Source organism: Dama dama, chromosome 9 (assembly GCF_033118175.1).
Source record: "Dama dama isolate Ldn47 chromosome 9, ASM3311817v1, whole genome shotgun sequence".
Lineage (NCBI taxonomy): Eukaryota > Metazoa > Chordata > Mammalia > Artiodactyla > Cervidae > Dama > Dama dama.
The window spans coordinates 25,156,043-25,183,507 of record NC_083689.1 but is presented as its reverse complement, the minus strand read 5'-3'; the positions used below and the strand labels follow the sequence as shown (position 1 = coordinate 25,183,507).

Sequence of the window (27,465 nt, the reverse complement as noted above, 5' to 3'; positions counted from 1 at the left end):
TCCTTGCTACTAAAGACCAAAATCAGATATTTTTATACTTCCTTCTGTAATTGGCACATAACAGTGCTTTTCACATTCATTCAGACTGCTAAGCACAACTGTTTTTCAAACCTTTCTTCAACCAGGACACAACAGCAATGTCAACAAAACAGAAATCAGGCCAGTTCTTTAAGTATATTCATAAACTTGAGAGGTGTGCTTGGCAATAAGAGGACACTTAATAAGTAACTGTTGAATGAAGGTTTTTAAAGCATATGTTAAAATCTGCATTATCTACCAAGTTATGAGAAAAGTTTAAGTTTTTTACCTTCTTGATCAGTGTGATGCTCTTTATACTTATGTAAGAGAAATTTTGTTTTCATAGAGGAAAATAAAATATTAGTGGTATTACTGCATAAATTAATAGTTTGAGATAGAACTTTATTTTGTCTGACATACTGTGAACAAACTGATGAAACCTGTTAGTAACTTCTCAGAGTCGGTAATTGTGCACTTAGTTCACAATGAGAAGTTCGTAAATTTGTAATATTAATCACCAAAAGTACTTTACTTAGGTTAATGTGTAAACATCAGGAACTTTTTCAGTGTTCACATGTTATGAGAGTACTTCATTCAGCACACAAAAATCAGCTGTTTAGAAACCTGCATGCTTCAGAGATTTGGAAAGAAGAAAGTTTTCTTTAGTATTGAAGCCTTAAAGAAAAAGCAAGGAAAGACAGTATTCTGATTGCAAAGAGAATGATTTATTTATCTAGCTGAAGAAATCTGGCTTTTCTACTGTAGGCTGCTAAAATCTAAAAATGGTCCTCATTTGTTATTTTCCCTCCTAGTGAACATCAGAAGTTGGAAGAAAAAATAGACAATATAAAAAGAAATCACAGTTTGGCAATAGGGCGACAGAAAGGTTATGAGGAAGAAATCATTCATTTTAAGAAAGAACTTCGAGAACCTCAATTTCGGGATGCTGAGGAAAAGTACAGGGAAATGATGATAGTTATGAGAACAACAGAGCTTGTGAACAAGGATCTGGACATCTATTATAAGACCCTTGACCAGTAAGTACTGGGGATTTGGTTCCTACTGCAATCTGTATCAACTAGCATAATTTAGTTTTACTCCCCACTCACTTTTAACTTTTTTAATGTATTTCAAACCTAGCAGAGAATAGAAAAATATATCTATGTATGTTAAGTAAAGCATGCTTACTCAAATTACGAAGTAAGTTATAAGGCATATTAACAAGCATCATGATCCCACCCACATACCCAATCTGAGAACTCTACCATTATCACTAACTACTATCCACTGAGATGCTCCTCCTCATCTCAACCACTTGTCATCCCCACTCCCTGTAACTGCTGACACAGATTTTTGCTCTCTCTCTCTGCTTTTTAAAAAATAATTTTGTAAAGTGTATCATGTTTTTAGCTTTAAAAAAAAATTATATTCTTTGTACTCTTCTAGAATTTGTTTTTTTTTTTTTTTGCTTGTTTTGCTTTTATTGAGTTGCTTATAGCTGTGGTGTATGCATTTTCAGTGATGTACAGAATTCTGTTGTGGAAATATACCATAATGTATCCATTTTCTGGTAGATGGATGTTTGGGTTGTTTCCAGGTCTTTACTAATCTAACCCTTATTGCTAGGAACATTTGTGTCATGTGTTGTGGAGCAAAGATGTAAGAGATTCTCTGGAGTACACGTGGGAGTAAAATTGCTGGGTTGCAGGGTATGCTCAGTTTCACAAAATAATGTTAAATTATTTTCCAAAGTAGTTTTAATGATTTATACCACTAACAGGATATAATAGTTACCTTTGATGTATGTTGTGACATTGATTTTGCCGATTTTAGTTTTTGCAGTTTAATGGGTTTTAAATGATAAATCATTGTGGTCTTCATTTGTAGTCCCTTGATTTAAAAAAAAAAAAATGTATTTATTTCGGTTTTGCTGGGTCTTCATTCCTGTGGGGCGTTTTTCCCTAGTTGTGGGGAGTGGAGGGCTACTCTCCAGTTGCATTGTGCTGGCTTCTCTTATTGCGGGGGCTTCTCTTGTTGTAGAGCACAGGCTTTGGGGTGTGTGGGCTTCAGGAGTTACCATCCCTGTGCTCCAGAGCACAGGCTCAGTAGTTGTGGCAGATGGGTTTTAGTTGCTCTACTGCTCTGGGATCTTCCTGGACCAGGGATTGAACCTGTGTCTCCTACACTGGCAGGCGGATTCTTTACCGCTGAACCATGAGGAAAGCCTTGCAGTCCCTGGATTTCTAATGATGCTGAACATCTCTGTGTTTGATCATGTTTCTTCCTTGAAATATTCCCTGGTGGCTCAGAGGGTAAAACATCTGCCTGCAATACAGAAGACCTGGGTTCGATCCCTGGGTCGGGAAGATCCCCTAGAGAAGGAAATGGCAACCCACTCCAGTACCCTTGCCTGGAAAATCCCATGGACTGAGGAGCCTGGTGGGCCACAGCCCGTGGGGTCGCAAAGAGTCGGACACCACGGAGCGACTTTGCTTTGCTTTTACCCATTTTGGTGGTCTTACAGATTTGCATGTGTTCTTTTATCTTTTCTGAATTACAATTTTTTTTGTTATAGGTGTTATAATTATCTTATCAAGTTTTTTATATTTATCCTTTTACTTTCTTATAGTGTCTTTTAATAAACAGATTTGATTCTTAGGTAGTTATATTTACTCATCTTTTTAGGTTAGCTCTTTTGTGTTTTGTTTAAAAAATCCTTCCCTATTCCTATGTTTTCTTCTAAAAGTTCTAAAGTTTTGCTTTCACACTCAAATACATTTAAGTATCTAATTCTAAATTTAATTTTGTGTACAGTATAAGATAGGAATCCAATTTCATTTTTTTCCTATGGATACCAGTTGTCCTGGCTCTATTTATTGGGTAGTGTATCCTTTCCTAATGATCTTCAGTCACTTCTGTCATCTTAGTATTCCATGTGTGCATGGGTCATTTCTGAGTTTCATAATTCATTGGTCACTTTGTGCCATTACCAAGACTGTCTTAATTACTGTAACTTTACAGTATGTTTTAATGCATGGGGAAATTTTATTTTTTATTCAGTCTGTCCATCTTTTGTCTTTTTTTTTTTGGGGAATATAGACTTTACAGTGTTGTGTTTACTGTACAACAAAGTGAATCAGCTCATCTTTGTCTTTTAACTAGTGAATTTAGTCCATTCATTTCATTGTGATTAATTACTTACTTGTATTTATTTCTGTTTTTTTTCTACTTCCTTGACTTCTATGGGATTGATTTATTTTTCTTTATTCATCTTTTTCCCCTTCTTTGGGTTGTAAATAATATGCTTTAGTTATTTGGATGTTTCCCTTTACTTTTTTTTAACATTCATATTCGACCTAAAAATCAAATGTTTTGATTCCCAAAGGGGTCCTAGAGCAACATTACCAGCATCACCTTGGAACTTATTAGAAATGAAAATTCTCAGTCTCCACTCCAGATCTGTTAAATTAGATATGTTAGGGACAAGGCTTAGCAGGCTGTGCTTTTAACAAGCCTTCCAGGTGATTACAGTGCACACCAAAGTTTAAGAACCATGGCTCTGATATGACTTGCTTTATGTTCTTCCAGAAAGTTCATTTCTCCTATCTGCTGTGTTTCTATTGCCTGGTATTTTCATTTAACCTTATTTTTATATGTCAGATTGGAAAATAATTAATGTGGTTCATGGTCGGTACTTATTGATAAACCCACATGTTTACCAATTTCTTACAAATCTCATTCCTTCCTTCTTTAGGTTTAGTTTCTTTCTTTTTTTGAAGTATATCCTTTAATAGTTTTTTTCAGTGAAGAATTGTGAGTAGTAAATTCTTTTTCAGTTTGAAAATCTTTGCTCTCAATCTTGATACTTTAGCTGAGCATAGAGTTCTAGATTGAAAGGATGTTTTTTTTCTTTCAGTACTTTGAAAATATTCCATTTCTTCTTGATCTCCATGATTGCTGTTGAGAAATCATTCTAATTATTCCTTTGGAGGTAATCTGCCTTTTTCCTCTGGTTCTTTTAAGAGTTTTCCCTTATCTCTTGTATTCTGCATTTTTTTGGAGTGTGTCTAGATGTAGGTTTCGTTTTAGTTCTATTTAAAAATTATGCCTATTGATCTGAGGATTGATACGTTTCATTAATTTTGGAAAATTCTCATGTATTATCTCTTCAGATATTATCCTTGTCCCATTTCTCACTATTCTTCCCTCCTTCATTTGTCATTAGACATAAATAAATCTTATTCTTTCCTCTAAATTGCTTAATGCCTCTTGCATATACTGGTAATACCCTGGGTAAGACCCTAATGAAGACCTTCCAGTGCAGATTCTTTAGTTTCTGCTTATACTGCCTGTTGAGGTGTCCATTTTTAACCTGTTTTTCATTTCAATATTTCAAGATATTTTTCAATTCTGTAAGTTTTATTTTACTCATTTTCAGAAGTTTTTATTTTTCATAATTATTTTCTCCTTAGTGTTTTGATTCCTTCTTGTATGTCTTTACTCATTTTAAATATAGATTATATTCTTTTTCACAGTCATTTTTTTATTTCACATTTTTAGGAGTCTATTTCTGCTATATTGTGTGCTGACTCTAGCTCTAGGGAATTATTTCTTGGGTTTCATGTAATATTTAATTGTAAACTCATCTTTAGTGGTGATTTTTTTTTTTTCCCTCTCTGAAGTGCCCCTGTGACTTTTTTATGTGGATGTCCTTCCACATAGTTGTTTTGTTATCTGTTAGACACTCTAGGGCTAACACTGGTCTGAGTCTAGTTTTTCTGTTAATTTTTCAATTTGGGAGCTCCTGAACTACACTGGTGTTATAATAAAGGAACTTAAACTCTTGGAAGGGATTTGCCCAGGACTTTGAACTCTCAGCTTATTAATTTTCCACTTTTTCCCTGAAGTTACTGTTCAGGAATCTCAGCCTTTATATTGGGAGTCACTTCTCTTTGCCTCACTTGGGCCCTATACCTCATCTTCTGTCCTAGGTGAGAATACCTAAACCTTGGGTTATGAAAATAATAACTAAATCCAGCTGCAGTTATCACTGACCATTCTGGTTTTTAGTTCTCTCTTTGTTTCCACCACATAGAGAGTTGCCTTTCTTGTAAACTCAGCTATACTATAAAATAATTTTTGTTCTAAATCTGTCTAGCATTTCTAACTGCTCTATCAAGAGAATGACCTAAGATTTTGTTTGTTACTATTGTCTAAAAAAGAATATATCCTCCTCGATAGAATCTCTTATGTTATAAGGCTTCCTCTGGAAAGAGCCTAGTGAACAGACCAGCCTCAGCATTGGGAATCAGACCACAAGGCTCAGGAGAACAGAAAGACCCCACTTTTCAATCTGAGGATTCTTTTAGTTCATGACATAGCAAGGGTAGCCCCAGAATCACTTAGCTGTAACTCTGGCATGTACAGGTTTTGGAGAGTACATAGTATTTTAAGATAAGTGAAAACTGGAACTGAGCCAATTATGTTAGTCATTTTTAAAAATAAATACTAGTAAGGTTTTTGTTGGATTAAATTTGGCTTCTATAATGAAGGAACACATCTTTTGTCCTCGTTCTCAGTGAGCGAATAAGCCAACATTACAATGCTCCTTGGGTTCAGAAAGGCTCATGGATCTGTATGTTTGTACCAGGTAGGAACTTTTGTTTTCAATGTCTTCAGATATGGAAATCTCCCCTAGATTTTTAGTTCCAGTAGTTTAAGTTGTTGAGATTTCATGTTCTTATATAAGAGCAAATGCAGGACATTATTAAAGAGTCCTTGCCTGGTAGACTTTACATATACAACATTTGTCTTTTTTAAAAAAACTTTCATAATTCTTTTTAGTATATCCAGCTATAGGCATATATGCCTTTAGAAGCCTTATTACTTTTCAAGTTCTTTAACAGCTGATGCTGTGTATGTTGTAAACGTTCCGAACACTTGTTGAATGTTAAGGAATAGGAAACCCAGTCCTTACTGGCAAGTTTATTTGAAGAGAGAAAAATCTGTACAGAATAGGATAACTTAACTTGGTTTTGATGAAAAAATTAAGCTGAGTCTTAAACAGCAAGAACTGTTTGTATAAAAGTTAATAAACTGTACCTTTTCGAGGCCTGAAAAAAATCCATAATTTGTTGTTAAAAGTGTTGTCTCTAGTCTCTAGAGACTATCTGAATCTGACTTGACATTTAGCAAATTATTTAAATACCCTGAGCTTCAGTTTTCTTATCTATAAAATGGAAAAAAAATTTTAAGTCCATTATAGCAGTCATTGTAGAGTCAGAATTAAAAGGGAAACTCACAGGCCACTTAGTTCAGCTCTCTTTGTCATGTTACAGTCTTTAATGTATATTGTTAAATTCTCTATTTCTTAAGGGCACCAAGGAACTTGACCAAGAAAGCGTAGGTTTCTGTTGTTTCTATCTAAACGTGCTTTAAGACTAAATTTCTCAGGCAGGGGCTGTGCAGAGGAGATACTAATAGTAATTAAGTACTTAATATGTGGTGTTCAGTTGCTCAGTCGTGTCCGACTCTTTGCGACTGCAGCATGCCAGGCTTCCCTGTCCATCACGAATTCCCGGAGCCTGCTCAAACTCATGTCCATGGAGTCGGTGATGCCATCCAACCATCTCATCCTCTGTCGTCCCCTTCTTCTCCTGTCTTCAATCTTTCCCAGCATCAGGGTCTTTTCCAGTGAGTCAGTTCTTCGCATCAGGTGGCCAAAGTATTGGAGTTTCACCTTCAACATCAGTTGTTCCAATGAATATTCAGGACTGATTTCCTTTAGGATGGACTGGTTAGATCTCCTTGCAGTCCAAGGGACTCTCAAGAGTCTTCTCCAACACCACAGTTCAAAAGCATCAATTCTTCAGCACTGAGCTTTCTTTATAGGCCAACTCTCACATTGATACCTGACTACTGGAAAAATCATGGCTTTGACTCTACAGACCTTTATCGGCCAAGTAATGTGTCTGCTTTTTCATATGCTGTCTAGGTCTGTCATAGCTTTTCTTCCAAGGAACAAGCGTCTTTTAAAAAATTTCATGGCTGCAGTCACCATCTGCAGTGATTTTGGAGCCCAAGAAAATAGTCTGTCACTGTTTCCATTGTTTCCCCATCTATTTGCCATGAAGTGATGGGACCAGATGCCATGATCTTTGTTTTTTGAATGTTGAGTTTTAAGCCAGCTTTTTCATTCTCCTCTTTCACCTTCAAGAGGCTGTTTAGTTCCTCTTCGCTTTCTGCCATATGGGTGGTGTCATCTGTGTTAGCCATAATTTAATTGAATTCGATCTCAACAAACTGTGGAAAATTCTTAAAGAGATGGGAGTACCAGAATACCTTACCTCCTGAGAAATCTGTATGCAGATCAAGAAGCAACAGTTAAAACCAGCCATGAAATAATGGACTGGTTCCAAATTGTGCAAGGAGTATGTCAAGTATTGTCACCCTGTTTATTTAACTTCTGTGTAGAGTACATCATGCAAAATGCCAGGCTGGATGAAACACAAGCTGGAATCAGGATTGCTGGGAGAAATATCAATAACCTCAGATATGCAGATGACACCACCCTTATGGCAGAAAGCCATCACTTCATGGCAAGTAGATGGGGAAACAATGGAAACCATGACAGCCTCTATTTTCTGGGCTCCAAAATCACTGCAGATGGTGACTGCAACCATGAACTTAAAAGACGCTTGCTCCTTGGAAGAAAAGCTATGACCAACCTAGCCAGCATATTATAAAGCAGAGACAATACTTTGCTGACAAAGGTCCATATAGTCAAAGCTATGGTTTTTGCAGTAGTCATGTATGGATGGGAGAGTTGGACCATAAAGAAAGCTGAGTGCCAAAGAATTGATGCTTTTGAACTGTGGTGTTAGAGGAGACTCTTGAGAGTCCCTTGAACTGCAAGGAGATCAAAACCAGTCAATCCTAAAGGAACTCAGTCCTGACTATTCATTGGAAGGACTGATGCTGAAGCTGAATGAAGCTACAGTACTTTGGCCACCTGATGCAAAGAACTGATGCTGGGAAAGATTGAAGGCAAGAGGAGAAGGGGATGACAGAGGATGAGATGGTTGGATGGCATCACCAACTTATTGGACTTGAGTTTGAGCAAGCTCTGGGAGTTGGTGATGGACAGGGAAGCCTGCCATGCTGCAGTCCATGGGGTCACAGTCAGTCACAACTGAGCGACTGAACTACTAGTATAGAGCTGTAAAGAGCAAGTATTCATCAGAGAGATCAAGTAGAGTGTCCAAAATTACCCAGCTAAATGGTAGAGATGAAATTAGATCTCAGAACTAAGGCCTTTCTATTCCCACTATGCTGTGCAGCTACCAGCGTTCTCCCCCTCTTTTTAATCTTTAAAAAGCTAATATTTATATTAAAAATTTCCTTTTACTTAACTCATACTTCCTGGTTAAGAGCCACAATAGTCAATTTATATATTTTATACCTGCTCAGCAAACTGTGTATATGTATATGCAAAATATATCTTGTCATGTGCATTAGGATTTTGTTCAATTAAGATTTGAGTGCTTGTACGTTTGGTACTGTTTAGATATTGTATACTAAGTATGTAGAGATGTAGAAACAAAGTTCAGAAATAAATCTGTAAATGGTGAAAATTAGCCATGATGATGGGAATAACGGATGGGCTACTTTAGGCCTTTTCTAAGGCAGGATCTTTTTTGAGAATTTGACATTTAAGCTGGAATGTGATTCATACAAGATATGCAAAAAGCAAAGATACAGGCATTCCAGATGGAGAGAGAACTGATGCAGAGGCCCTAAGACCAATACAAACATGGGGTGTTCAAGGAATAGGAAGAAGGCAAGCGTGGCTGGGTACAGTGAGCGGGGGAGTCAGGTCAGAGGGGAACAGTTCCCAGAGCATGCCGTGCCTTGCAGCCTTGGTTAATAGTTCGATTTTATTTTAAGTGTGATGAGAAGTCACTGGAAGTGTTTGAAGCAGGGAGGTAGTATAACCTGACTCATAGTTGGAAGAAATCACACTTGTTGCTCTGTGGAGAATGGATTGTGGAGGCACCCAGGAGGGTGGTGGACTGGACTAGGATGGTAGCAGTGGAAATGGAGAGAAGTAGATGGGCTCAATTTTTGTTTTGGAAATAGAATTGACAGGCCTTGCTTCTGAACTGAATGTAGGGGAGGAAAGGTGAAAAAAAAGGAAGATTGATCCTACGTATTTTTTCATGAGCAATAGGATGTTGGGGAAGCAAATTCCCACTCCCTGAAATGGGCAGGATTGGGGAGGAGAAAGTCTTTCGGACACTTGAAGTTTGAGGTGCACTTTAAGTAGAGATGTCAGACAGGCAGTTGGATCTGTAATTTAGAGTCTAGAGTTCAAGGGAAAGCTATACATTTAGGAATTATCAGCATATATGTAGTATTTAAAGCCATGGAATGAGATTACATATGGAATAACTGTGGATAGAGATGGGAAGGGTCCCAAAACTCATGTTTACTAATGAAGTGAAGAAGTAGCTGATGAAGAAGGAAAAAAAATTAAAGGCATGGTAGCTTGAAAACCAAGGAAAGAAACTGTTTCAGGAATCTAATGTTCTTGAGAGGTCAAATGAGATAAGGACTAAGAAGTGACCCTTGATTTGATATAATGGAGAATGTTCATGACTTTGGGGAACAAGCTCAGTGGCATGATTGGAACTGAAGCCTTAGAGTTGAATGAGGAGACAGTAGGTGGTAAGAAATGAAGACAGTGAGTACAGTAAACTCTTTATTTAAAAAAAAGAATTTCTGTTGTGAAGAGTAGCAGAAAAATGGGGGCTAACTAGAAGGAACTTAAGCGCCAAAGTAGGTATGTAGATTGGTTTTATCCTAAATCTTTGTTTTTTTTTTCATCCTAAATCTTAAGTGTACATAATTCTGCTACAAAGTAGCTTTTCCTCTTAGTACACTGACTTGCAGACCTGGGGTTTCATAGGTGTTAACTGAATGGAAAGCTATACCTAGGAACCCTCCAGCTAACCCTGCAAGACCCTGAGAGCACTGACAGCAGGAACAAAAGTTCCCTCAGTGAGGCACCTGTTCATTGAAAAAAAACCCTGTTCTGTTCTCTCTGGGCAGACTCTGAGGAGATAGAAATATACCCTGTTCTTCCTGTAAAGTTGTAACCGCTCAATAGGAGAGACCTTGGTGGGTGGTCCACAGTCTGTACTGACCAGGGCCATGAATAATGAAGGGAGGGCATTTCAGGAGAGAAAAGAGCCTCAATCACAGAGGCATCACACTGAGCAGAGTGAGGGCATATGTGGGAGCTTGTGGGGTTGGGGAGGTACAGGGGTGCTTCCCAGCAATTTAGGCTTGCCTAAGAAACAAAGTCAGGCTGTTTACTGTGTTCTGTTGTCTGGTAATTAGATGGATTCTTCTAAATGAGAAGAAGTGGTACAGATTTCCCCAAAATTGAGTGTGTGTGGGCTTATGCTTGCAACTCTTCTTAAGGTTTATACTAGGAGCCTTAAATTTGCCTTCTCACCTAGAAGAAGAAAGGTCCAAAATTTCCCTCATTGTTTCACCTCTTAGAAGAAGCATGCAGTCGTCGTAATTGTTGCATTCATCTATCTATTTAAGATAACACAGGAAATTAACAGTGCATTTTCAAGAAAAGCTGATTGCCATCTGTTATTAGTAATCATTTAAAACCATCACTGATTGTCAGCATTACCAATGGTCAGAGACTCACTCGACAAGGGGAAAACATCCATTATTTAGAATTTACTATCCCTTATCCACTCCCTTAAAAGAAGCCATTGATTAAAATTAAGTGATTTTGGAATATGTCATTCAAAGTACACTGTTCTGCCCTATCCCCAAAATGTTACACTATTTCCCCCAAATGTGGGATGTTGAATATTAAGTCATACTTCTTCTGAGACTCAGTGGAAACATGTAAGTTTTTTTTTTTTTTTTTTTGGAAACATGTAAGTTTTATATCCAAGGCAGCCAGCTGTCTTTGAGTCTCTTCAGAACCCAGCTTCTTACTCTCAATGAGGGCTTGATACAGGACTCACCTCATGGCCATCATTCTCATTCTTATCTTAGATACAACACAGTTTCACATCAGCTCCCGTAGCATCAAACAAGTAGATTATAAAACCCAATGATAGCTAGTGGCATTTCACAATGACTTGCAGGGTTTTTTAACCAAATACTTATCAACCACTATAGCAATAGTGGTTGACCCATTACCTAAATTTTAAAAGCTGATATTTGGGAGTCTGGTCAAAGGAAATTAGAGCAGTTCAATAATTTCAAGGGTTTTAGGAAATTAGTTTAATAGTCTTAAAGGGTTTATCCAGAAAAAGAGGACATTTTTCTTTTACATGTGCAACTTAAGATTGGCAAGTTAGGGATTTTAAATTGTGCTAAGTAATAAAAATCACAACTAGTTTGGAACACAATACTCAGTAGAATGTGATACTCATCATATCATTTCCCTTATACTAGAGGACTTCCGCTGACCTATATGTAGGAAGACAGGAAGTTCTCATGGTGGTAACTACAGTAGGGAAGAGTATTCAATATAATAATGAACAACAAAATTGATCTTAGCCAGTTTTCTGGCAACCTGTATATCTCAGGAAGTGAAGCAAAGCAAAGTGAAAGTTGCTCAATCATGTCCGACTCTTTGCAACTCTATGAACTATAGCCCACCAGGCTCTTCTGTCCATGGAATTCTCCAGGCAAAAATGCCGGAGTGGGGAACTAATGAGTGAAGAAGCATATGAGAAATACATAAAATCTATTGAGGAGTGAAAATGGAACCCCTAAATAAACTAGTTTGAAACAACTTAATCTAGCATAGTTGTCTTAAAATTAGGGGTGGATATGTATTTAAATGGAGGGCATCACCAACTCGATGGACATGGGTTTGAGTAAACTCCACGAGTTGATGATGGACAGGGAGGCCTGGCATGCTGCGATTCATGGGGTTGCAAAGCGTCCTGACACCACTGAGCAACTGAACTGAACTGAACTGATGTATTTAAACAGCAACTTCTAGGAAAAGAAACTACTTGTAACAATGTTTCCTGAAGAAAATACCCCTTAACTTCCTAATGACTTCAGAAAAACACTGCATCTTTTTGACAGCACCCTATGATTTTAAGTCTAGGCTCCAGTTACAATATTCAGAATTCCTGAAATTATCTGGTAAAACTAGTTATAAAAATTATGTAATTCAAGGATAACATGGTTATCTTAAGCCTTATATAATTTTGTAACTTGCTTACAGCCATCCCTGGATTTGGGTCAAAATGATCTTCACATTAGAAATAACTGGCAGGAGAGAAAAGTTTGTTGTATAGCATCCAGAAAAGAATAATTACTATCTTAATTTTGCAATATACTGTGTTTGCTGGTGCTACTTTTATACAGTGAAGCAACAGCCTTTCAGGAGAATAAGAAACAGTTTAATAATAAAATATTTCAACTTCTTAATTAAAAAAAAAATACTGGAGTGGGTTGCTACTCCACCTCTGTTTGGAGGTACCACCTCTGTTTGGTACAATTTTATGTGTGAGGATGAGAATAGTATTGTTGGAAAAAGTCTTTGTAAGTATAATCTTTTCTACTGCTTTTATTAGGAAGGTTTGTATTTGGCCCCTTTAATACTTACTGAAATAGCTTGAGTTATGGGGAAATCCAGTTCAAAATTTGCCATTGTACATGCATTTCTGACTTTGAGTAGCAAAATGGTAACTAACCTTCCTCAGCAGTTGGAGCCCTGGAGATGGCTTAAATATGAAAGGTGTAACATTTGAAAAGGTGTTTGGCAGGTGAGGTTTTAGTCTACTTATTTTCTGACCACTCCATTTCAGGCATTCAGTTCTCTGCTAATGACCAAGTCCTGTGATGATTTTAAAAGTGGCTAGAGAGCAGTAGCAAAAACTCTGAACTACTGTGCTGGGGATGCCTAACATGCTTCATTTGTGACGTCAAGCTAAAACCCATGTGTACTTAGAAAGTAGATAACTCCAAGGCTTGCAGAAGCTTTTTATTAAAGGCCCAGGAGTGGAGACAGTTTGACAGCTTAGAACAAAAAGGAAAGCCATCTAGAAGTTGCTGGGGCAGAAGCCATAGTGCGAAGAGGTGCTGATGGACAGGACAGTCAGCTTGGCATTCAAAGAGCTGTGTGTGTGAAGAGGGAAGAGGGACATGTACGAAAACAGCTCTACACACTGCATTAGTTCATACTCCTTTCTCTCTCTGTCTCTCTCAGTAGACTATTTTTTGAGCAGTTTTAGGTTCACAGTAAAATCGAGCAGAAAGTACAGAGATTTCCCATATACCTCTTTCTCCACCCTTCCCTGACCATAGCCTATCCCACGGTCATCCCTTACCAGAGTGGTACATTTGATGAACATCATACTCACCAAAATCTGTAATTCACATTTGGCTTCACTCATGGTGTTCTACATTCTGTGCAATTAGACAAATGTTTAATGACATGTAACTACCCATGTAGCCTGCCATGCTGCAGTCCATGGGATCACAAAGAGCTGGATGCGACTGAAGAACAACTACCCGTATAGTATCATATGGAATAGTTTCACCTGTATATGTCTTTTTGTCTTTTGGCCTCATTGTGCCCCCTTTCAAACAGCTAAGCCTTTGTCATCTCTGAGGATCACATTCTAACACTTTCATGGATCACTAGAATTTAAATACCACTAAAACCATCCTTTGTCCTCATAAAATGCAATAGATTGTTACTGAGATTTTCAAGAAAATCTTTCAGATTACCAAGAATATTTCAATATAAGATTGATTTATAAATCACTGTTTTCTTAGATCTTAGAACTTTTCATTTTATTTTGGGAAATCCTTTTTTACAAAACATACACTTAACATGCATCAGTATTATAGGCACAGGTGGGGCTGATGCAGCTAGCCCGATGACCACCTACCCACAATAGATTCCAGCCCATGAAATATATCTTTGCCTAAGCAGAATGATAGTTTACTAGATGTCATGGACCTTCAAGGTCATTCTTAAGTGTTAATTACCTGTAACATACAAGTGCTATAATTTTTTCTTCCTTTGTACATCATAATATTTTGTACCACTTAACCCATTCAGTCTTGTATTACAGATATTTTTATTTCCTCTACACCATTATTCTGCAAATTACAGAACATGGTTCAGATTGGGACTTGAAATTTCCTTGACAGGCTTTGACACTTAGTCAACACTTCAGTAGAATTACACTGATGAGACATTTTCATTCTCTTCACAGTGCTTTTGCGTGTATGTACACATAAATATATCTTTTGCTTTGTGTGAATAGTATCACACTGTAGATTTTTTTTTCACTTTACCATGTGATGAAATTCATGTTTGTATATGTAAATACCTCATTATTTTTAATGTCTGCATAATATTCTATAAGATGGATGTTGCCTACTTTATTTGACCACTGATAGGCATATTAGGAGAACTTTAAATGTTTGCTACTGCAGATAATGCTACAATGTATGTCTTCGTACACTTGTGCAGATATATCAGAAAGATGGCTACTTAGAGCTACTGGGTCAGAGGGTATGTACATTTTTAACTTGTTAGTGCCACATTGCCTTCCAAAAGCACAAAGTTTGTTTCTACCAGTAGTGCATGAAAGTACCTACTTAAATGTATGGCATTTCTTTATGTCTGCTTTACATATTATCAACTTTTAAAATTTTTGAGTCTTATACATAAAATATTCTCACTTTACATTTCCCTGTTTAATAGTGAGGTTAAATGTCTTTTCATATGTTGGCTGTTTGTATTTCTTCTCCAGGAATTGTCCAGTCATATCTCCTTGCCAAGTTTTCTATTAGGTTGTCTTTTTCTAAGTGATTTGTATTACTATTTTAAAATAGATTCTGGATATTCATCCTTTTTACATACACCACAAGTTTTTCCTAGTTTGTCATTTGTCCATTAACTTTCTTGATGGTATTATTTGTAGCTTAGTTTTTAGGTCAATAAATCTTTGGTCTTTTAATGTATGACTTCTTAATTACAAGGACCTTCCTAATCCTAAGATTACAAAAATGTTTTAATAGTCTTATTTATTTTTAATCTTTTATTTGGACTTTGTTTGAAATTTGATAAAAGATAGTGATATAATTTTAGTTGTTTCCTCTTCTAAGCACTATTAAAACCTTTCCCATTGACCTGAAATGTCAGTTATAAAGTTCTGTATATAGTTGGTTTAATTTTTATTCTTGTCCTCTACTATGATTTTATTCATTGGCATTATCTCTCATATATGAACTTTAGAGTCATCTTGTGGGTTTTATTTAAAAAATTATTTAATCTTTTTGGGAGTTTTGTTTGGATTCCATTTAATTCAAGATTACTTCAGGGAAAATGTTTGCAATATTGAATCTCCCTGTAATGTATTTATTTAGGATGGTTTTGTTTTTGTTTGTTTTGTTCTATTGTAAAGTATTACAGCTTTTTCATTTAGATTCTGTACCTTTTTTCTCCTGGTATTTCTTAGTCTTTATTGCCATCATGAATAGGATCCATTTTTCTATTATATTTCATATTGAATTTTGCTACAGTAATGTATGTTTATTTCTGACTACCTTATCAGTCTTAGTTTGTCAGTTGATTTCTTAGGTTTTCTGAGTGTATAGATACATCATCTGCAGAAACAATAATAAGTTGTTATTTTTGTTCCCCTCGTTTAGTCTTCATTTCTCTTTATTGTCTTGCTCAGTTGTTAGGGTTCTCCAGGACATTATTTCAGAGTAGCAATACTGAGAGTTCTCTTTCTCTTGCTCTTAGCTTTAAGAGGAACACTTTTGTACATTGTAACAGTAAGTTTGATGCTTGCTGTGGCTATCTGATAGTCATCTTGTCTAATTTAAGAAAATTTTCTATTTCTCTGTATTTAGTTTTTATCAAAACTCAGTATTATACTTTTTGACATCTATTTCAATAATATTTTCTTGCAATCTTTTAATGAAGTGAATTATCTTAATTATCTGTTGTACCATTCTTGGGTTCCTGAGATAAACACTATTTGGTTGTAATACACTGTTTTTAATATGCTCAGCCCTAAATTTGGTATTATTTAGAATATTTGTATCTATATTTGTAAGCAAAACAAGCCTATCCTTTTTTTTTTTCTTACTTATGTTTCTCCTTGCTATGTAGTATTTATATACTTTGGAACTAGGGGTACCTTGAAGATATGAAAACTCATTTATAAAACTATCTGAGTCTGATGACTTTTAAAGATGGCATTTTGACTGCCCGGTCAAAGAATTTTGATTATATTCAAGGGCTGTTAATACCCCATTTTTCTCTGATCTTGAGCACATTACCAATTTGATTAAATCTCAGTTTTCTCCCCAGCTTCTGTTTTATTTTATTGAGAAATAGTTAACATACATCACTGTATATGTTTAAGGTGTATGGCACGATGGCTTGATATACACATATTATGAAGATTATTAAAGTAGGTTTAGTTAACATCCATCATCTCATGTAGATAAAAAGGAAAAAAGTTCTTGTGATGAGAACTCTTAGGATCTACTCTCCTAGCATTCTTATGTCATACAACAGTGTTAACATATTGTATATTACGTACCTAGTACATATTTATAAGTGGAAATTAAATTCCACATGTAAGTGAGATCTTATAGTATTTGTCTTTTTCTGACTGACTTCTTTTAACATGCCTTCAAGGTCCATCCAACATTGTTTCAAATGGTAAGACTTCTTTGTTTTTTATGGCTGAATAATGTTCCATTATATGTGTAAATGTGTGTGTATAGATATGATGTATTGAGATATATATATATATCTCTCACATCTTCTTTATCCATTCATTCCATGATGAACACTTAGGTTGTTTCTGTGTCTTAGCTATTGCGAACAATGCTGCTGTGAATGGGGGAGGGGGGATGCAGATAACTTTTCAAGTTAGTGTTTTCCTTTCCTTTGGATACATTCCCCAAAGTGGAATCACTAGATGGTATGTTACTTCTAGTTTTAATTTGTTTAGGACTCTATACTGTTTCCCACAGTGGCTGTACCAATTTACAGAGTATTCTACCAACAGTGCACAAGGGTTTTCTTTTCTCCACATCCATGCCATCGTTTGTTATGTTTTGTTGGCTGTTCTAAGAGGTATGAGGTGCTCTTTCATTGTGGTTTTAATCTGTATTTCCCTAATGACCGTTAGCATCTTTTTCATGGACCTTTTGGCCATTCATGTATACTCTTTGGAAAAATGTCTATTAAGGTCCTTTGTCCATTTTTTTTTTTTTAATATGGAACGCTTCACGAATTTGCGTGTCATCCTTGCTCAGGGGCCATGCTAATCTTCTCTGTATCGTTCCAATTTTAGTATATGTGCTGCCGAAGCGAGCACCCTTTGTCCATTTTTAAATTGAGTTTGCTTTTTTTTTCCAGGTTGTATGAGTTCTTTATATATTTTGGATATTAACTCCTTATCAAATACATGGCTTTCAGATATTTTTTCCCATCCCATAGGTTGTCTTTTCACTTTGTTTGTTTCTTTAGCTGTGCAGAAACTTTTTAATGTATTCCCCCACTTGTTTTGTTTTTGTTGTTGTTTGTGCTTTAGGTCTGATTTCCAAAAATCATTACCAAGACCCATGTCAAGGAACTTTCTTCTGGCAGTTTCGTACTTTCAGGTTTTACATTTAAGCCTTTGATTCATTTAGATTTCATTTTATGAGTGATTAAAATAGGGATCCAGTTTCAGTCTTTTACACGTGAATATCCCATTTTCGCAACACCATACGGAAGAGACTGTCTTTTCTCCATTGAGTGTTTTTGGTTCCCTTGTCAAACATTAGTTTACTGTATGTGTCTGGATTAATTTCTGGGCTGTCATTTATGTCCTATTGGTCTATTTGTCTTTTTATGTCACTGCCATACTAGGTTTTTTTTTAAGTCTCTTTTTATATTGAAGTATCAATATAGTTGATTTACAATGTCCTGTTAGTTTCAAATGTACAGCACAGTGATTCAGTTATACATACATATGTTATAGATTCTTTTTCCTTATAGCTTATTACAAAATATTGAGTATAATTCCCTGTGCCAATACAGTAGGTCCTTACTGATTATCTATTTTATGTAGAGTAGTATGTATATGTTAATCTCAACCTCTTAATTTATCCCTCTCCTCTCTTCTTCCCCTTTGGTAACTATAAGTGTCTTCTGTGTCTGTGGGTCTGTTTCTGTTTTTTAAATAAGTTTATTTTAATCTTTTTTTTTTTTTCTTTCAGATTCCACATATAAACAATATCATATGATCTTTGTCTTTCTTTGTCTGGCTTATTTCACCTTAGCATGAAAATCTCTAGGTCCTCCATGTTGCTGCAAATGGCATTATTTCATTCTTTTAATGACTGAATAATCCATTATATATATGTACCACATCTTCTTTATCTGTTGATGGACATTCAGGTTGTTTCCATGTCTTGGCTATTATAAACAGTGCTGCAGTGAACATTAGGGTGCATATATCTTTTCAACTTATGTTTTTCTCTGGATATATGCCCAGGAATGGGATTGCTGGATCATCTGGTAGTTCTGTTTTTAGTTCTTAAAGGAAATTCCATACTGTTCTCCATAGTGGTCATACCAGTTTACATTCCCACCAACAGTATAGGAGAGTTTTTTTTTCTCTGCACTCTCTCCTGCATTTATTGTTGGTAGACTTTTTGATGATGGCCCTTCTGACTGGTTTGAGGTGATACCTCATTGTAGTTTTGATTTGCATTTCTTTTGAGATGTTGAGGATCTTTTCATGTGTGTTTTGGTCATCTGTATATCTTCTTTTGAGAAATGTCTGTTTAGATCTTCTGCCCATTTTTTGATGGGTTGTCTTTTTTTAGTTTTTTTTTGAGCTGTGTAAGTTGTTGGTATATTTTTGGAGATTAATTCCTTGTTGGTTGCTTCTTTTGCAAATATTTTCTCCCATTCTGTGGGTTGTCTTTTCATTTTATCATTTCCTTTGCTCTGCAAAAGCTTTTAAGTTTAATTAGGTCCCTTTTTGTTTTTAATTTTCATTACTCTAGGAGATGGATCCAAAAGGATACTGCTGCAATTTATTTTCAAATGTGTTTTGCCTGTGTTTTTCCTCTAGGAATTATACAATGTACAGTCTTATCTTTAGGTCTTTAACCCATTTCGAGTTTACTTTTGTGTGTGGTGTTAGAGAATGTTCTGATTTCATTCTTTTACATGTAGCTGTCCATCTTTCCCAGCACCACTTATTGAAGAGACTCTTTTCTCCATTGTCTATTCTTGCCTCCTTTGTCATAGATTAATTGTCTATGGGAGTACAATACTGCTTTAATTACTGTAGTTTTAGTATAACTTGGAATCAGGAAATACAATACCATTGCTTTGTTGTTCTTTCTCAGGTTTGTTTGGCTATTTGGGGTCTTTTGTAGTTCCATGTAAGTTTCAGGAGTGTTTTTTCTGTTTCTATAAAAAATGCCATTGGAATTTTGATAAGAATTGCATTGTATTACATACATAGCTTTGAGTAGTATTGACGTTTTAACATAATTCTTCCGATCATGAACATAGGGATATCTTTCCATTTCTTTTTTTCATTTTGGCCGTGTTGCCTAGCTTGTGGGATCCCTGACCAGGGATTGAACCCATGTAGTTACTGTAATCATTGCATAGTGGGGCTATAAACTCCATATTAGCAGAGAGAAGATACAAAGTGGGATTCCCATGTGGCTCAGTGGTAAAAGAATCCACCTGTCAATGCAGGAGACGCTGGTTTGATCCCTGAGTTGGGAAGAGCCCCTGGAGTAGGAAATGGCAACCCACTCCAGTATCCATGCCTGGTGAATCCCACAGACAAAGGAGCCTTGCAGACTACAGTCCATGGAGCCACAGAGTCAGACATAAGTGCGTGACTGAGCGAGCATGCAAGATACAAAGTGAGTGGTCCAACTACTGTTGATATCAGCTGTCTGCCACACTCATTGGTGAGTGTAGACTGCCCTAAGGACTAGTCTCTCAGCAGACCTACTCATGGGTGAGAATGCCCCACCTCTGGTGTCCCAGGGAGCCATGGTGTAGACTTTTAAGTATGTATTAGGAAATGTGTGCCCCACCTGGAGCTTGTCCTCCACGTTGAGAGTGCTTATTTCTGTTAATTATGGACGATTTTTAACTTGAATGGAAAGATGACATTTTTTAAAAGTCATTTGAAGAATCAAGATCATAATGTATAAAGCTAAGGATCACATGATTCATCTCAAGAACATTCTCTGAGGTTTTTTTGGTTTTAGACAAATACTTAGAAGTTGTGACTCTGTCCTTTTGAAAGAAGTATAAAATCTGAGATAAATGTATAAATGTAGAAAATAGAGACTTGTTGCATTCTCATCAACAGGCAGAATATGGTTTTTTTCCAGGCTTTATACTTAAAAATCCTTCATCTGATATTTAAAATGTATTTATGTTGAGTCATTTCTTTCTCTTTTGCTGGTAAACCAGAAGATCATGAAATGATTCTGCAGAGGCAGTAGCATTACGTTCAGTTTCTTTTTTTGTATATATCAGATAAGAGACTTGCAAATGGAAGTACGTCCGCCTCACATCCTTTGTATGGTGATGGCAGTGATGTTTGCCTTTTTTGTGACTGTTGCAACATTTATTAATTCATAAACCCACTTCCAGAGAACCTAAGGGCTTTTTGGTGAAAGGTGACTATAGTAAAAACGATGTTAGATTTTGACAGGCTACTTTTGTTTTTACAGACATTTCTTTTCTTTTTCGTATTTCAAAACTACTAGTATTTCAAGAGTGTTGTTGGGGGTAGAGGGCTGCCATGATCAAAGGAAGTTAATGCACAGGTTTGGAGTTAGGATTTCTGAATCATTAACTAGTAAGGGAAAATAAAATTTTGAAGTTCAGGTCAGCTTAAGCCTCTGTGTCCTCCTCTCTGAACCAGCACTTCTGGTTGGTAAAAAGCTCACAGATCTGAGAGACAAAAGCAGCTTCAGAGGTTGACTTCGGTAAACTGTAATAAAATAGAAGAGAAAAAAGGCAGCAGTTCCAGAGATTCACCTATTTTCCCATGGATTAAGGGACCCTGTACACCTTCTACCCCTCTTTAACTCACTGTCATCCATTCAGCAGAGCTTCTTGTATAACCAGTTGGTATCAGTGGAAACAGCGCTTCTGTTAAACCTAAGGAAAAGTCTCATAAAAAACTGTTTTCACAGTATTTAAGCATTTAAGGGAATGTTTGTCTTATTATGGAGCTTCCCTGGTGACTCAGATGGTTAAGAATTAGCCTGCAATGCAGGAGACCAGGGTGTGATCTAGAGAGTGAAAGTGGAGAAGGATAAGGACCCTGGAGTGCTGGAATTACATATGCCTGACAGTTCGCAGTACTAGCCAATAGCAAGCTTTTGGTTCTGTTTATTTTTTCTAGCTTTTACTATATTCTACTTTTATTATTAATATGGGGGAAGTTATCTCATTGTTATGATGTTACTTACTATATATATTATTAAACATTTTGTATATTTTTAATATATACTGTTAAATATATTGGTCTTCCCTGGTGGCTCAGATGATAAAGAATCTGCCTGCAATGCAGAAGACCCAGGTTCGATCCCTGGGCTGGGAAGATCCCCTGGAGGAGGAAATAGGCAACCCACTCCAGTTAAATATTATGTTATCTTTACCAGTGGATTCTTTTTCCAGAGCAATAATGAAATTTCATAGTATGAAAATGGAAGAAATCAACAAAATTATTCGTGACCTTTGGCGAAGTACCTATCGTGGACAAGGTAATTAACATGGTGTAACATGAATGCTCTTTCTAAAGCCCTGTGTCAAGCTCTCGCTTCATATGACCTCTCATCATGCCAGTATTGCCTTTAGACCCCTTTTTGAACATCTCTTTTAGATTTTCTAAGAATTCTTATCTTGATAATATCTTGTAGCAAGAAAAAAATGCAAAGCTTTCTATTCCAAAGCCTGACAGGACTTACAAATTTGGCTATGGTACACATTATATTTAGCTGATGACATAATAGGTTCTGTTGAAGTGCAGATAGGGATAAGCTGAAATGAGATAAGAAGAAGAAGAAAACCATTAGGAGGAAATTCTTAATAGGGGAACTAAGAAAAGGGCACAGCTGAGACCAAAGGTTGGTTGGGTATCTGGTTGCTTCTGAGCAGGAATCCTCATAACCAGGAAAAGTTTCCAAACCACCCAGTGTTTTCCCTGGGAATGGCAGCCTTGCGTGTTGCTTATAATGTTCTTTGATAAGGTTTGCAAATGACAAAAGGTTGCAGAGTATAGGTTCCTAAAATCTTCTTCTCTCTGTATCAGATATTGAGTACATAGAAATTCGATCAGATGCCGATGAAAATGTATCAGCTTCTGATAAAAGGAGGAATTATAACTACCGAGTGGTGATGCTAAAGGGAGACACAGCCTTGGATATGAGAGGGCGTTGCAGCGCCGGACAAAAGGCAGGTATCTTCACGAACATAAAACCATTTGTACACAGAAAATTGACCAAGAGAAATGATTGTTGGTGCAGAGGAAGCGCCCAAGGTGCCCTTGAATGGTGGGAAGCTCCTTATGGCATCATCGCTGCCACATGAAGTGAACCAGGCTCAGTTACTCTCCTCATACTCTCAATTCTAACCAGTATTTCCTGCAACATTATGTAAAGCAGGCTTTTAGAAGAAGGGCCTGAAACAGTCTCACAGGATAGCCTAAATGTAGAGCAGAAAGCTGAAGGCCATTCATTGTTTCATGGCATTCCTTATGAGAATAAGGTTATTTGATCATCATTTATAGACCCACACTAATTTATGTGCCACCAAGAAAGACAAAATTCAATAGTAATTCTAAGATGCATCTTGGTTTCAGAGAAGTCAAAGGATAAGGAAGGGTATGTTTTAGAATCAGTGACACACAGCATTAGCACACCACCCCTAGACTGAGCCAGATGAGGCATTACAGTGACTGAGGGTCTGATAGAGAAGGCAGCCTCACCATAGGACTGCATCCCCACCGCCACTCCCAGCCTAGCCCTGGGGCCTGGGAACCATCTGAAAGCAGGGTCTACCAGAGTCAAAGGCTGTGAAACCCACAGGTGCCTCTGCACCCCCACCTCAGGGACTCAGTGCTGGGCCAGGCCGCCCAGCTCTGCAGGGAGCTCTGGGAGGGAAGCCTAGGTTGGATATACAGAGCACAGAGGAATAACATTTCAGAAAGTTGGGAAAGTGGAACCTGCATCCTTGGGGAACAAGGCTGGGTTCTTTCACTGTGCACTGGTTTGTCCCCAAAATGTTATAGATTTTTGATCACCCTCCTTTGCAGATTAGAAGCAGAATATTATCAATATTACCTCTGGACCCCTGATTCTTAACAAAATTTTGTAGTTCTGTAAATGGATGCTCACATCATCGGAGTTATTCACATAAAAAGTTTGCAGTTTTTTAAAGACACACTATGCATGTATTTTTGTCATCAACCCAGACAGCTGGTACGAATTTATAAGGCATCTGCAGATTATTATCTTAATCAGACTGCAAAAATGACAAATTTGTGATCTATAATCAATATCCCTTGAGTTTGAAACATGTCTGTTTGGTTTAAAAATACTCTGAACAAAAGTGGATTTCCTGTAGCTACTATAAATTATAAAAATTAGTGCTAGTGTTTCCTTGGTGTTGAGTGACAGAACAGACAATGCTTTGTAGAGGTGGGCCAGGAGCTCCATTCCTACTCCACTCTGAGTGGGTGATAGTGGCAGCAGGAGAGAAGGGCCGGACTATGGCCCTGGCATCTTCAGTCTGCCAGCCTGCCCTGTGCATCAGAGAAAAGCTCTAAACTGCTCTGAGATCACTCACTCACTCACTCACTCACTGATGCACCTTTGCTCACAAATCTGGGGGTGGAGAGGATATTACAGCTCACACAAAAAGTAGTGTATACTTCCTAAACTCGTCCTTCCCTCTTAATTCTGTGTCCCTTGTACCCTCAGATGGCTTCAGTGGCAGTCTTAGTATTAGGTTTCTATGAACCACAAAAGTTCCTCATAGTTTTGGTTGCTTGGATTTTCTATAGTCAAGCTTAAATAAAACCATACTTCTGTACTCATACTTTTCCTCTCCCTCCCTCTCAGAATCAAACACATAAACATTTAAGTTTGGGTTAGACCAGTGGTGCCGCTTTGGTTCCGCAGAACAGAGAGATTTAAAGCTGTCTCCAAGAGAAACGGTGTCTGTGAGGCTCTGGAAATGTATTATATCCAAGTTTTCTAACAAACGTCATCAGGAAAATAGCCAGATTATGAATTTTTAAGGTTATACCTGATAAAAATCATGTTATACCACTATTAGCATTGTCAGTAACACTAGATAAGTGTTAACTGCATTTCTGATGCAGGTCTGTAACTGGAAGCTTTGTTACAGCTGACGTGAGGTGTTGGTGTGGCATTTTAGTGATGCACGCCTGAGGTCAGTGATCCTGTGACATTGCCCCACCTTTCCCTTCAAAAGACCTTGTGCCAGGTCTGCCTGTTTTCCTCAGGTGAGTGAGAAGTGTGTGCAGTGCAGCTGAGTTCTGGCACCCTTTTTCCAGGTATTAGCCTCACTCATCATTCGCCTAGCCCTGGCTGAAACATTCTGCTTAAACTGTGGCATCCTTGCTTTGGACGAGCCAACGACAAATCTTGACCGAGAAAACATTGAATCTCTTGCACATGCTCTGGTTGAGTAAGTATCTCAAATTTGGGGCCAAGTTATGATCGTTTTTAAAGGAAGATTAAGAAATTCTGTGGTGAAAATCCTCTGTAGATGTGTCCTCCTTGGTGAAACTGGTTTTACCAGAGCTTAGGCTTCACCTTGATAGTAATTTTTCAGATGCTTAAAAAAAGAACTACCTGGTGAACAGATGCCCCAGACACATCCTACATCTCCCCAAGAGTGTTCACAGTGAGGGTTTCCTGGCTTGGTTTGGTTTTCCTGTAAACCCACCAGAGGGGCCCATGTGTCTTATACAGGAGTTAGCGTGCTCCACTAAGGCATTTCTAGGTGGTGACTGTGGGTTTTAAACTACCTCTCCAGGTTCTCACATGTGTCAGCATCCATGAGGAATGACAGCGCTTACTCAAAAAGGATATTAGTGGTGAAGTAGAATCCAGACTGTGGACACATTTATCACAGTTCACCGGTGGGGTGGTGCAGGCTCTAGGGATAGTCAGCCCTTGCTTCTGCACAGTGCCAGCAGAGGAAAGGCAGTCTCCATGAGGTAGAGAAGCTCTTCTGGGGGCTCTTCACTCCAGACAGACTCTTCCTAGCAGAGAGAATGTTTCCTGTGGTAGGAGACTTGAGTGGCCCCAGAGCCAGCTGTCTCCAGCCGTCTCTCTCAGTAGTCCTGTGTGACCCACAAGTAAGGGTTGGTGCTTGTGAAACCTAAGTGCATCCAGCTCCAGGCAAGGGATAAATAAGTGGTTAGTTAAAAGAAAAAGTCTTAGGTCTCAGACTCATAACTAGTTACCTTAACATATAGATAACAAGCAAAAATGTTCTCAGTACACCCACTCAGGCCCCCTGTGTGTCATACCAGTGATGCATCTAGTGACTGGTGGTGGCAGAATTCTAAGTAGACCCAGCTCCTAAGAAGGCAGTGGGGCTCACAGTGTTATTCCCCTTGCCTGTAGACTCTTTTTTTTAAATAGTTTTCTTCCAGAGAAAACTAATATCAGGTCAAGAAAACCCCAGGAATAAGTCAGACTCCTAAAGTTGAGTGGCATAGATTATTAAGGAAAATGCAATAAAACATTTCTACCTGCTTTAAGAATAAAACTAGTTCATCATGTATTCTCACCAGTCTTTAAGTCAGACCTCAGTGAAGAGTCAGGCCACACATCCCCACTGTCTGGAGAGAGGAGACTGCTACCTGGCTGGCCTGAAGGCCTGGATCCACCCCACCCCTCCCCCGCCACTTCCTGCAGGGCTCTCAGAGGCCCTGATACTCTCACGACACAGGAAAAGCCTGGTCATCACACACAGCACACACTTCATGTGTCTGACAGGGTGCTCAATGGCTTTTGCAAATAAAGGAAAGAGTTATGTATGTTCTTTAGTAATAAAATGTTATATTGTTTCAGGATAATAAAAAGTCGCTCACAACAGCGTAACTTCCAGCTTCTGGTAATCACTCATGATGAAGATTTTGTGGAGCTCCTAGGGCGTTCTGAATATGTGGAGAAATTCTACAGGATTAAGAAGAACATTGAGCAGTGCTCAGAGATTGTGACATGCAGTGTTAGTTCCCTAGGATCTTATGTTCATTAAAAACATTCAAGACTTACATACTTTAGAAACACTGGTCCTCTGGCAACTGCTTATTTCTGGTATTGAGTCAATATGAAAATGTTCTTTCAAATGAGCCTTGTGTCTAGGGTTTTTAATGTCTGAGAGGTTCAAAAATCATTAAAAGTGTTTCACATGAAATTTGGGCTGATTCTCCTAACTTCATTCCCCTCCAGGCAGCATCTGACAAGCCTCAACAGCAGCGAAGATATGCTCAACTTCCCTGCTTCCCTCCCTAGCACTAATGAAGGAGTCTATGGGACCTGAAGCTTCTAACTAAACGTCCACTTCTCAAAGCCTTAGTGAGAAGCAGTTTCTCTACCTGGAAACTACAGTTTGGGCATTTAAAAAAAAGTCAGTGTTAAGAGTTACCTCTAAATTTAGTTGGTTGGATGTGGTTTTAAAAAACTGAGTTATCAATATTAATATCTGAAGATGAAAGAAATGATTATTAATATCTGGCTCTGTTCTTAACTTTATAAATCTAGGTAAGTGACCTCTCCCTCTTGGGACCTCAGTTTCTCCAATTTAAATTAGCAGTTGTCAAATGGGGGCTTCAGAGTTTGAAAGGAATCTTAAGTAATTTAATTTCAGTGCCCACTCTATTCCCTCCCCACATATCCCTAACCAGGTAGTCCTCCAAACCGGGGCTGTTTGGAGACAGGAAGTTCCCCACTGTGCACATCCATTTCTGGAAAGCTCTGCCCAAGAGCAAGGCCTCCTCCTCCCTGGGGGGCCTGACCTGCCTTCTTGCAGGGGTCTGTAACTTTCCCATATGTCTGTGCTGTTTCATCAGCTTGGCCTTACCGCGTGTCCCGACAGCTCTCCCACTTAGAGCTCTGGTGTGGAAAGGAAGCAGGGCTTGCTCAAAAGTCAAGACTTGCTCCTGATGGGATCCAAGCAGTCCTGGAAAAGCCCGCCTCATTTTCATTCCAGATGTTGTTTCTAATGAGAGCCCAAATCATACCCTTTCCCTGGAACTGCCAGCTGACAACTTGAAGCCTTTCACAGGCATGCCACAAGAGTGCTACCAAGTCACACACTTCTGA

At 37.8% G+C, this 27,465-nt stretch overlaps 1 protein-coding gene and 1 non-coding gene across 4 annotated transcripts in view; one reads left to right on the top strand and one right to left on the bottom strand.

Moving 5' to 3' along the window:
- Positions 1-26,557, top strand: part of RAD50 (RAD50 double strand break repair protein) — a 246,571-nt gene extending 220,014 nt beyond the window's left edge. For all 3 annotated transcript variants that reach the window (XM_061150793.1, XM_061150792.1, XM_061150791.1), the window contains 5 exons: positions 831-1,055; positions 21,779-21,864; positions 22,413-22,555; positions 24,681-24,814; positions 26,212-26,557. In XM_061150793.1, coding sequence (XP_061006776.1) covers positions 831-1,055; positions 21,779-21,864; positions 22,413-22,555; positions 24,681-24,814; positions 26,212-26,398 — 775 coding nt within the window. In that variant the 3' untranslated portion in view covers positions 26,399-26,557. The remainder of the gene's footprint in view (positions 1-830; positions 1,056-21,778; positions 21,865-22,412; positions 22,556-24,680; positions 24,815-26,211) is intronic.
- On the bottom strand, positions 17,329-17,435 carry LOC133062962 (U6 spliceosomal RNA). Its single transcript, XR_009694281.1, has one exon. It is a non-coding gene; the product is annotated as a U6 spliceosomal RNA (small nuclear RNA).
- Positions 26,558-27,465: the final 908 nt, after the last annotated feature.